The sequence below is a fragment of the Alligator mississippiensis genome, chromosome 1, assembly GCF_030867095.1.
Source record: "Alligator mississippiensis isolate rAllMis1 chromosome 1, rAllMis1, whole genome shotgun sequence".
Lineage (NCBI taxonomy): Eukaryota > Metazoa > Chordata > Crocodylia > Alligatoridae > Alligator > Alligator mississippiensis.
The window spans coordinates 442,569,914-442,582,720 of NC_081824.1; the positions used below are offsets into that span (position 1 = coordinate 442,569,914).

Consider the following 12,807-nt stretch of genomic DNA (forward strand, 5'->3'; position numbering starts at 1 on the left):
CTGTGGAATATTTTACCTGTCCTGTATATCTTTTCTTCCCCCACTCCAGCAATTGTGTCACTAGCTTTTTTAGTCATATGGCCCCCATCTGTCTTTTCCTCCTGACTTTTTCATTATCATCCTCCTGTCAGGCTGAAAGGACAAGCTAGGGTTGTCCTCTGCACTCCAGTTCTTTACCTGTGGTTCATATATGTTGGAAGTTAAAAGAAATTGCTCAGCAATATTCCTTACCTTCAGGGTAGCCTGTCACCTTCTTTAGTGTATTCAAGGAGAAAGGAGGAACTGACCAATTATCACTGTCTACTGAATTTTACAGAATTTGGAGATCCACTTATAGACCTTCTGGGTTGTTAATCATCATTTCAGAACTACTGATGTATCGATAGAATTACAATATACTTTCATTCTGAGCTAGGCTCCTCATTCTGTAAGCAGAAAACCTCTAATTTGTAATAAATAGTGTTCATATGATGTTCATTCTCCAGTGAACAGAACTGGTTCAAAATGACTTTAAGCTTATGTGTTTTTCTGATAATATAACACCATTCATTATGTTCATTTCAGAATCTGTTACTTTAGCATTCACATAGGCATATCATATCCATAGGAGTCATCTAGTGTCGTGTTTATCATATAGAGATGTATCTCCTTATTTAAACCAATTCCAAACTGAATTAAAATCTGAATCCTGTCCACCCTTCCCCATGGAAAACAGACCTTCCCAAAGAATTGCCTCTGGAGAGAGGAAAAAAAACCTCACAGGCTTTTCTGGTGGAATTTATTCCAGTTGTTCTGTAGGTTTGCAATGAGTAGTAGAAGCATCTGACACCTACTCTGGGATTCATGGCAACTATCCATGTTCACTGGCCAGTACTAGTCTCAGAACCTTCATTAAAGGATGGCTCCTCTTTCTAGCAGTGGGCTACATGTACCAGGTTCCTGTTCAGGGTAATGACTGGGGTAATGGTGAAGGTATTCCACCCAAGCCCTGTCCTCTCAGATGTGTTTACTACCTCCTCATGGAGATACTGAAGAACATCAAGACAACTCCTTCTCAAGATCAAGAAGAGGACACAGAACCAGAGACAAAGGAATATTCAACATAATTTGGTTAAGCAGAGGAAATTCATGCATGGGATGGTCTAGGCCTAATTAATGATTACTGTAACAACATTGTCTACCTCTGCTTCTTTTGCTTTTTAATGGTGTAACCTTTTAATCTCTCTCATAGGTGAGCTAAAAGAAATCAAACAGGATATCTCAAGTCTTCGTTATGAACTCCTGGAAGAAAAATCTCAAAACACAGAAGACCTGGCAGAGCTTATTAGAAAACTTGGGGAGAAACTGTCTATTGAGTCCAAAGAGGAAGAAAGCAGAAGATAACCTAAACATATTAAATGAAAAAGCATCAACAATCCACTTAAAGCCATATTTATTCTCTCTCAGTTTTTTTTTCAAATTTAACTCCCACTTTTATACGAAACCAAGAAATGAAATCATTTCAATTCAGTAATCCATTACATGTACAAGAGAGAGAGTGGGTCACTTGATCAAAAGCATTTATTTATTCTTCACTCTGTGGAGAAAACAAAAGTTAATTTTATATTGATTTTAATGTGCAATTTACCTCTCTTTAAAAATATCAATTAAGTATTGAGAAGCTCATCCACTAAAGATTAAAGCTATTTTTTCTGGAAATGTAAACTTCTCATATCTTAACCACTTATTTGTATAGATTTCCTTTCATAAACATGTATACATATAATTTATTGAATAGGAAATGCACAAAACCAGACTTTAAGAAATAAGTATCAAGATCCATTTATTTTTCAAAAAAGAAAGGTGTTTCCAAGCCGGAAAAAATATCTTTCTGCACAATTTACAGCTCAAATTGAAAGTCCAGAAGTTATTTATTTGAATGTGTTTCTTTGGAGAGGTTTCTGTGAAGCTACATAAGCCTCCCTCTTATCACTCATCCTATTATCTTTTCAACAAACCAGAAGTGAGCACTGACATTTGAAGACCTCCAATCTAGATGTTTGAATCTGAATCCTAAGCCAGCTCTTTCATTTAACATGACCCAAATCAAAACTCCAGATACAAACCCTTCGGAGGTCTAGAAACATCTGAAAATGAATTTCTTCCAAGTTTAAATTTGTTTAAATAATGGAATTTGGGGGCAGGGTACCTGTAACAAAAATGTAAAATAATTTGGCAGTAATTGCTTTCACATTAAGCTTTGCAGAGAATATTCATTGTGGAATATATCAGAATCTAAATGTTTCTATTTCTTCCCTTGTGGCTGGAGGTTTCAGTGAGTTCTTGCCTAAGCAGTTAGCTAGAGTTTAATTTTCAGTTTTTATCTGAATGGACTGAAAGATCATTTTGTAAGTTTTTTAGTCAAGTCATGAAATATGTTTGAAAGCAAAAGTGCTTTTGAATTATTCCAATAATGGGACAAATTCATGGGGATAAACCCTCTTGCCCTTTTTGAGTTATTATTAAGGTCAGCATTCCTAGATGATGTCCATCTTGATCCATAAAAGTTCTGGTATTCTGGGGAACTTCTTAGTTGTATCAACTCAGCTAGTAATGGCGCGGGTGGGACAATCCATATACTATGGGCCTCAGGCTTAATGAACTCAGGGTTTAGAAGCTTTAAGGGCCTCTCTCAGGGAGGAAAAGGAAAACAAGGTTTTTCCCAAGAGGTTCAGAACAGCATCTATTAGAGTGGTTTTCAAACTTCCTAAAGACATGGAATCCTTTCATATCACTTCTGCTGCTGGTCCTGTGGTGCATAGGAGCTGACACAGAGCCAGGTGACCTGGCCCAGCATAGGTGATGCACCACCTCCTGACCCACATTGCCAGCACTCCTAATCTCATTGCAGAATCCCAATGACCTATCGCAGAAGTCCAGGGTTTCATGAAACACAATGTAAAGACCACTGTATTAAAATAATGTATGAAACTAGAGTTACTAAGGCTGAAAAGGCTATAGGATACACAGCGAGCATATTTAATATCTTGCCTTTGATAAATGAAAAGCATTACCTCAGAACTTACAGTATTTCCTATCGTAAGGATGGGGGAATATTGTACATATTAAGATATTTTGTTTGGTCACCAACAAAAATAATTTTTGTGTCAGCCACTCTGAAGGAACCTAAAATAGTCAATAGGTGACTTACATTAGATGCTGATGGGAGTTGGGCACTTACCTCTCTTATACCCAATTTATAAAAGTCCATGTCTATCTAAATTAGACTTCTTTTGGGTCACCATCCTTCCAGTAGGAGCACAGAGTGTTCAACTCCTTTTAAATTGAGGTCTAAATTGTCCCCAGTTTTAACCTTTTGAAAAACTTTTTCAAAATGTAGCTGTCAGAACCATAAGATGATAATCACTACACAATATTAGAAAGTACTTGAATTTGTTATTCTAATTTAAAATATATAACCCATTGCTGGGTCCTTATAAAATCTTGAATCTTAATAAATTGAATGTGAAGAAAAAGGTTTAGTAAAATAAAAACATGCATTTTTAGGTGAATATTTTTACTGCAGAGGTTAAATGGACACTGTGAATCTAATAAGCCCAAAATTGACTTACCTTAAAACTGTAGGGCCATAATGTATATATTTTATTTTTTGAAGATATGCACCACGGATTTTTTTATTCAATGAAGTATTTTATATGTGGCTATTACTTATGGAAGAATTTGTTAAATGCCAAATGTAGTGGGACAGACCATGTAGCAATTAAATGAGTACCACAGAAAATATAGTATGAGAGAAATTGAAATGTACTAGACTTGTGTGACATGTGTGAATACAGTGATTTTCAATCCTCATATCCTTTGGCTGCTACTCCTTTAAAGAGAATGATTATACAAATATGGTTGGAGCTTTAACTGACAAGCCAACAATTAAAAATTATTCCAGTTAGGAACATAGGAATTGCCAAACCAGGTCAGACTCAAGGCCCATATAAGTTCAGTATCCTCTCTCTGATTATGACTCACAGGGTGCAGACAGAAATTACATGTGTCATAAGATCAGTCTCCTAAAAGCGCTCTACAGTCATGCCATGGCACATGCACAGCTGCAGAGCACTTTTGAAGTGCCCTCAATTCCATAACAAATTAATCTTCATCAAATGAGGGATGAGATGAAGGTGCTCCAAAGCACTTTCGTTCCCTAGGCTCAATCTGTCATGCGATCAGGCCTGGGCTCAGTGGCTACGCGTAAGGGATGAGAGTGCCGGTGCACCCCTTGACCAGCCGCATTTGCTGCTTAGGTGATAGGCAGGAGTGCCAGTTCCCCCCCACTGCAAGCACCAGCCGATCGCTGCAGCCACTTCCAGAAGTGGCTGCAGCAATCGGCCACAGCAATCAGCCGTCACAAGATCAGCCACCCCTCCCCGGCAGTGAGATCAGCTGTGGCAGGACCCCCCCACCCAGTTGGTGGGGCTGGTCGGAAGGGGGGCACATGCCCCCTGGCTAAGGTGGCACCAGTTGCCCATGGCTTGGCTGATACACTCTAGCCCCACTCCCAGGGCTGTCTGCAGGGAGATAGAGGGGATAGAGGAACTGCAGCTGCGGTTTGCCCAGCCTGAGCTGGAGGTGTGGTTGAACAATCCCAAGATGGCATCTTGATACCCCTCCCCCATCCACCCACCTTCCTGCAAACAGCCATGGAGCTGAGAGGGGCAGGGATAGGGTAAAAGGACTCAGGCAGGCTCTTCGGGCTCAATTAGCTCCAACCCCCACCTCCACAACAGGAGAACATCTGTTGGATCTGGGGGAGGGGGCTCACTCTAACTCATGGCTCTTTCTATGAAGTTAGTAGGGTCCTGCATATCTGTCAGCACCCATAGTGGATACTTCAGAAGAAGCTGTACAAATCTTCAGTAGACAGGTATAGGATAAGTTCTTCCCCACATAGCTTTCATCATAGTTTTTAATAGAGATTGGTTTAAGCCCTAAATGCAAGATATAAGAACTCTCCCTAAAATTTGTTCCAGTTAATTATGATAAGGAATGGTCCTATTATAAATTTCCCATCCTTTTAAAAAAGATTCTAGGCCTAGTGACTCCATCTGGTATCAAGCTCCACAGTTTAGTCACGCCCTGTGCATAAAATATTTCCTCTTGCCAATTTTAAATTTCGCACTTTTTACTTTATTTGAATTTCCCTTATTCTTGTTATAAAACATGGAAGACAGATATTCCTCCTCTGTATTTTCTAAGCCATTTATTTTTACTATTTTTGACTGAAAAGATATATTAATTAAAAAAAACACCCTACAGAAATGTTTAAAAATTCTAAATGAAAAGTAAAAGTAACAAACAAAACCCAAAGTTATGAAAACTATCCAAGTTCTTATCACGATCATGGATCATCTTAGATTATGTCTACATACTGGGAAGAGTCAGCACAGGTAGGAGCTGCAAAATGCTACACATTAATACCGCAGTAGGAGTTTTAGGTACTCAAGCAATGCAGCATCAAGTCAAAGGCAAAATGATGCAACCTACAGGCTTTAGGGACAGAATATGAGTCTTGAATACATTGCAGCAATGTAAACCTTCAAAGACCTCATTTGCTTGGGAGTCATATAGCCACCCATAGCAGGGCCATCCCAGAAGGAGAAAGGAAAATAATTCAGCTCATCTCACAAAGAGGCTCGTCAGACAAATTTACTTTTGAATCCCAGCCAATATTAAGAACTTATCTGCTTCATCAGAACCATTGTGGAGATGTCATGAAACCCCCCCGCAGGCACTCCTGCCCCAGGGGTAGGCAAGCATGAACGTTCTCAGGGCACGTAGCCAATAGCTCATGGGTGGTAAAGGTGTCCCATTTACAGGCTCCTGAGGCTCACTGGGGCAGTGGATTCAGGGCTCCATTGTTTCTTTAACCTTGGCATGAGAAGGAGGCATTGTGGTCAGCACCATGCTCCAGGCACCTTTACCACCAGATAACCCCTGGTACCTATTGGATAGGAGTCTGGGTGGGCCTCAGGGCCATACTGGAAGTGGAAACAATGAGAGAAAAACCACCATGTTCGCCTGGGATTTAACCAGGTCCTTCTAGTCCATAGCCAGTTGCTTAGAGTAGTAAACCAGGATTTTTAATCTAAAAAAGTGTGAACTAGGTTGAATGTCATTAACAGCTTTCTTCAGTAAACATATCTTTAATATGAAGCCCTCTCAGCCAGGGCTTGCAGCAGAAAGAGATCTTGGCAGGATTTTATAGCAGCTGTATCATATAATTTTACTAAAAGCACATTCTTGTACATTTGTGCACTGTCCCAGCTGACAGTTTACTCAAATGAAATTCTGCATTTACCTCTCGCAGATTTCCCTGAAGCTTGAAATTTGTAGTCGGATGTTGTAATTAAGACACCATAAACAACATGATGTACCAGTGTGGTGATTCATAGGGCAATAGAAATCTTCTCTGTGTGTAAAATGGCTCATTTCCCCATTTAAATATTTAATGGTTTTTTAATTCAGTAGAAAATGCCCAGTGTGAATAATATTTCTTGCTTATAAGCAGTCCCTTTCCTGTTTAATATTTTATTTGGCCCATGGAAAACATAACTGACAATTAGAAAGAAATTAGATTTTTTTTTTCTTTTGGAAATATATTCCCACTGAAAAAGATCAGGCCAAAATGGAAGCTAATGTAAAGCTAAGAAACAATCTCCATTCCCAGTCAAAAAATTAAGGTGTTAGTTTATTAAGGGGCTAATTTAGGAATGCCATATGGTACTATACTCCTTTTTCCTGCTTAGCCATAATGAACTGTATTGTTTTGGGTTTTTTGTTTCCATTCTTGTGAACCATGACATATTCTTGTTCCTCTTTCTGTTCACGTCAGCTTCCTCTGTGTGTGAGTGATCACAACTTTTGCAATACCTTATACCTCTAGTCAATTGTATTTTAGTAACATCCTGTTTTGCTTTAACCTTTTCAATATTCTGTGATTCAGCTGCCTGACATTTACTCTTTGCTTCTTTAATCAATGGTCAGACAATCAAAACAATTGAAAAAGGTCAAAATGTATAATGTACTACTGCAGCTTTTGGGATAAATCATTATTATTGTTAATATTTAGTGCTTTGATTTTCCATAGTCTTTATAAATAAGGACATTTGGTTTTTACTACTGTGTAAATAGTCCTATTGGTTTTAGTGGGCTCCTCATGGGATGATACATTGTTCACAGTGGACAAGGATAGCAGTATCTGGTGCTGACTAACTTCACACACAACCCATGTTAACTAATCTGATCTTTTCACATCATGGTTTTTTTAAAGCAAGGAGAAAGGGCAGAAAAGGACACTTCCTGCTGAAAACTCTTCAAAAAAAGTTGGCAATGATATTGACTAATCTTCCTCGATGTTACAAGTCGGAGTTATGCCTGAACCAAAGGTCCAAGCTTGAACAACCTCCAACTCAGTGGAGGTTCAGATGTGCATTCAGGTTTTGCTGTTTTGCAGTCCACCTCTGACCTAGTGGCTTGTCATTTAAAATGTTTTCCAAAAAGGTTACATGTTGCAGTTGCTCCATGCATTAACTTTTCACTGCTGGAATGCTTTACTAAGTCCATCTGTTAAGATCCAATTTGTAGAAAAAAAATGCTTTTCTGCTTAACAGCTGCCCAGGCCCTGGTTAATAAGGGATTACAACTAGGAAGTTAGGATCATTGTTGAAATTTCTCCAATACACCTGTAATGGCTAACACACAAAGCACTGAATTCTAGGTGACTGATGCTAAAAAAATATGAATGATTACATCTTGCACAAAAGGTGCAATACTTTTCTACAACAAGGAGTTACATATTGTCATATCCTCTCTGAATAGGCTGCAGAAGTGGGGATGTAATTCACATAAGAACTGCTGGATTCTACATCTACCCAATTGTATTTTTGCATTTCATTTCCATGAACCAAAATGAACAAAAAAATTACAATTAAAAAAATAACCTTTAGAAAGATAAGCCAGAAAATAATGTGTTTGAGGAGAACAGCCTAACTCTAAGTGAAGACTTTCTAGGGACAGCCAAGGGCAGGAGGGTTGCTTTATATTCCTGGCAAATATTATTGCTTATAATAGTGAGATTCTATAGGTGTTTTCTAAAGTTAAGTGTAGTAAGTGCTGCAAAATATTCAGAACAAAGAAACTCTCGAGATCTTGATTACTTCAGGTAAGGTGTAGCAATATCCACCATGAAAAGTTAGAAGCTAGGACCAAGAGGAGAGGGAAAGAGGAAGCCAGCGGCATCCAAAATGTATACATTAATACATCAGTCACCTTAGAAGGATGCTGATCATGAGGGGAACAATGCATTGTTACCTAATGGATTTCTGCAGATACATGCACTACTGTGACCTTGGGCAAGTCACTTTACCATTATGGGTGCAGACAGAAATGACAATTTTCGCCCAATCTAGCCACAGAAAGAAATCTATAGCTGTTACCAAACACAAGTGCATGGCTGCAAACAGCTTTAAAAATGGCCCATTGGGTGAAAATCTGATTTCTCATTGCATGAGGTAGGTATCAAATAAAAATGTAGCACCTTTTGTAACTTGTGTCTGCAGAGCTCCCAGCCTGTTGCTGTTTTCAGAATTGAAAGGGGGAAAGAGAGTGGAGGGAGTTCAGTCTGGGGGTTTTCCAGCCCCTCTAGAGGGTAGAGTGGGTGTACTGGAGCCTCCCTGAGGTGAGTGGAGGGCTCCAATTCACCCACTCCACCCTTCAGCATGGGCTGGGGAGCCCCGGAAGTGAGCTTTCTCCACTGCTCTTTCCCTCTCCCATTCTGAAAACAGCAAGTAGTGGCAGAGAGCCTAGCTCTGGGCACCTGGCTTCAGGTTCTGAGCAGGCAGCTAGATTCCCCTCCCCCCTGGAGCCAACAGTGAACTTCTGTTTGGTCTGGGGTAATGTTGTAACTCAGAATACATTGTAGAAATTTTCTGAGTTATAGCTGGGAGCTGCATTTCTCTCTGCACCTGACGTGCCTCAGCTTTCCCATCTGTTAAATGGGGTTAATGGGTATGTCTACATGTGTGCTTTAGTGTGCAGTAGACTAATTTACTGTGGGGCAATTGGGCCAGTGTAGACTAATTTATAGTGCCATCGGATAGTTCTGTCAGACAGAACTACTATCCAATGGCAGAGTGATGTTGGGATTAGTTTACTGCAGCTCAAATTGCACCAGAGTTTATTCAGTCACATTAATTGCATGTGTAGACATGCTCAGTCATACTAACTTCCCTTGTTAAGTACCTCAAGACATCCTGATACAAAGCACTGCGTAAGTATTGGTCATTGTTACTGTTTATTATTTGTTTTGTTTGCATAAGCAGCCTGAGAAAATGAGAAAAGAATACATTTACATTTTATACCAAAAGGGTCTCCTGTTACTTGTGGAAAAAACTTCAGAAGTGGATTCAGCTGCAACTGGTAACAAATTGGAGTAAGTCACTGAAATGTTTGAGAAACATGGAGGAAATGCATGGTGTAGCAACTGAAGTGACAAACAATCTCTGTCACCTTTCATGGGCAACAGAAGCCGTATCAGACAACTGAGCAATATACCAATTCCAGAAATTCTGGTCAAGAGGTTCACTAACCCCGGCCAGTAGGTACTGCCAGTGGTCAACTTCCAGCCCCATTTATCAGATTTGGGTGCTGACACAGACCAAGAGCATATCTATATTTAAGCAAAGTAGATTGCTTCTGAAACCCAGTGGTTTAGAACAACATGGGTTACAAATAGCAGCCTTTTTGATGAGCAGGAAACAAGTCACCTACCACATGCCATTTAAGAAGTCATCTTGAGCCTGTAGCAAGTTCAGGGGTTTGACCTTGAAATCTGATGCCCCTGGCAGCTGAGTTGTCCTCCCAAGAAATTTTCTTTTACTATCTGTAAACATATTACTGATAACCAAATATTTTTAACTGTCATATGTTTTACATAATGCAAATGTAAAACTGGAGGGCAGTAACAAGAGCTGAGTTCAAATGTAGGGGTTCCAAGTTAGGGGGTTAGCACCAACTTTATAAATCTGCCTCAAGCCACCACCTAGAAACCTGGAAAAGTAAATTTTGCCTGGGTGTTCTAAAATGAGCGAACTTTTCACTTGCAAGTAATGTTCACCTAAAACAGGGCTTATTACAGGGGTGAAGGCGGAGGAAGGGACAAACGCACAACCATAGAGAAAATCCTAACCATTAAAGATTAAGTGAAACCCAGTTAATAGTCTCAGTCATTAGCAAACCAACCTTAACCCCACACCCTACCACCAACCTCAACCCACACCATGTTGTCCTCACCCCAGCACACAGCCCATCCTTATCACCACTGGCCCCACTACTCCTGCCCAGCACAGCCCCCCACCTGCTACCTTCTCCCCACAGCTCTGTCCCACCTTCTCACCCCTTGTTCAGCACAGTGCCTCAAACTCCCTAGGGCCATGCAGCCCTGCCTACCTTTAAGACAAGCAGCCATTCCAGACAAGTGATGGCCAATTGAACACAGTGTCAGCACATGGCTGAGGGGTGAGGGGAAGGAGGGGGAGGTAGGGAAGCAAAATATGGAGGCTCCTGGGGGCCACAAAGTCCTGCTGGTGAGCTCCCTACAGGGTGCTGAACTGCACTACTGCTCAGACACATGGTAACAATGTTCTCTCTTCTCTCTCCATCAATATTTGCATCCAGCCTCAATCAAGCTCATGGTTTTTAGTTTTTTACTGACAGCTCAACTTTTTATGGACTTTAGGGATGAATGTTTTTACCCTTTTTTTGATGGATTTTCTACAAGTTTATGGACAGTTGGCAAACCTTCCTGGTGATCAGCTTTACCTGCTGTGCTCTCTCTTTGTTACATCCTCTTTTTTTCTTCCTACCTTGCCTTTGCCATTAAATATTAGTATTATTAACTGGGAGCCTGCCCTCAGTCACCAGAGTAGCACCTTAGATGCATTCCTCTGCCCTGTTCATCACTGAACTGCCAGTTTGGCCTGATCCACCCTGGAGCTAATGAACCTGGTGCCAGTAGATGCCTGCTGGCCTCTGTATTTGCTTCATTCCCTTTAAGGCCCAAGTAGGCCTAACTGGAATTTGGCCTGCCAGCCCTATCTCAGTGTACCCCTTAAGGCTTACCTCTCAACACAATCCACTGTACCTGCTTGTTGCCAAACTTGGACCACTGAGCCCCTGGTTAGCCCCCTGGAGCTAACTTGGGCGCAAGCACTCACCATCAACTATCCTGAACTCAGTAATCAGCCCAGCACCTCCTCTGGGTGCCTTCAGTGGCCTCTACCCTCTCCTTCCAGCCACTCTCACGCCTCACTGAAAACATATACAACATCATATGTTCACAAAAGAAATGATTAACTCCCTCACCCCCTAACAAGGGAATCCCAGCAAAACTCATTGCTCATACTGGTAGGCTATCCCTGGCAACCCCTCAGGATTGCCTTATCTATTTTGGTTCCTCAGTCAGCAGCCTAGTCTTCTCCAAAGAGCTCCTCTCCCCTGCAGGATGTGGACAAGAATGATGTCTCCAGCCCACGAGCCAGGCTTAGACAGCCTTGGGCTCCATCTCCTTCTGGTGACCCAGCTTGTAATTCTCTCAGCTGGCTACAGGGGTTTCTCATTACCCATCAGCTTTGTCACAGCTTAACTAGCTGCCTGGACCGACAGCCTCATATTCTGGAGTTGCCTCACTGGCCAGAGAACAAGCATTGAAGTGTGATGGCCATTAAAGCATTTTCTCCTTGTCTGGCTGTTTTGTAACCATGACCAGAATCTCAGTCCTGGACTGAAGTTCCCAGGATGGTGGGAATCCCAACCAAGCTCACATGAAGAAGGGAGACCTGCTACAAAGGAAGGCAGGCAGGTGGGCAGCTGCTTTAAAAAAATGAACAAACAAACAAAACTATCCTTACTCCCCTTCAGGAATTGCTTCAAATGTTTTTATTTGTGTATTTTGCATGCTGAACTCAGACTGAAAAAGGAACTCAAGGGGCTAAAGTGATGCTATTGTATTTACTCTACAAGTGTCCATGCCATTGTCTCGAAAGGGTTTGTCCCTTCTGTGCACAAAATGGTCTCCTTTTGAGGGAAAGGGTTTTGAAACATACTTTTTCACATCTGAAAAAAATAATCATTGGACTTTAATAAGTTTGGTTTTTGTTTGAAATATTTGGTTCTAGAAGAAACCCATCTCTGATTGAAATATGCCCCAATCCATCACCACAAGCTCTTGTAAACCCATTATAACGTCAAAAGCTAGGCTGGCTGTATGCCAACTGCTGCTAGCTGCAGAGGTTTTTCCCATGTACAATAAATGTCATCAAGATACTCAGGTAATGGCTCTACGCAACTCATAGGATGTACATAAATGGACACAGGTTCACTTTATTTGACTTTATTTGACATTACCTAACCTAGACAGGCTGCATTTTCTGTGAGGTAAACTATTCATCTGAGCACACAGTAGCAAAGATGTCCCTGGAGACTATATACCTCTGTGTGACTTCAGCGGAGTTATACAAAGAAGGAATCTGACCTCCTATGCTAATTTGAATTATACCTAGGCAATTTAAATTGAACTTTATAATGAGGATAGAAATTTACCTTACTGCATGTTCCATGGTTCATGCATACTTTTTAAATGCTTATCCAGTGTAAAAATCGAAACCAATATGTCTACATGTTAAAAGCAGCTGCAAAAAATACTCTTCAAATGCAATGTTAACAGGCAAGGCCCTGTTTATTAATAAAAATAAGGGA

At 40.7% G+C, this 12,807-nt stretch overlaps 1 protein-coding gene across 2 annotated transcripts in view; it reads left to right on the forward strand.

Moving 5' to 3' along the window:
* The window catches only part of TRPC6 (transient receptor potential cation channel subfamily C member 6), a 188,222-nt gene extending 181,052 nt beyond the window's left edge, over positions 1 to 7,170 (forward strand). For both annotated transcript variants that reach the window (XM_019482036.2, XM_006269336.4), the window contains one exon: positions 1,232 to 7,170. In XM_019482036.2, the coding sequence (XP_019337581.1) occupies positions 1,232 to 1,383 (152 nt within the window). In that variant the 3' untranslated portion in view covers positions 1,384 to 7,170. The remainder of the gene's footprint in view (positions 1 to 1,231) is intronic.
* Positions 7,171 to 12,807: the final 5,637 nt, after the last annotated feature.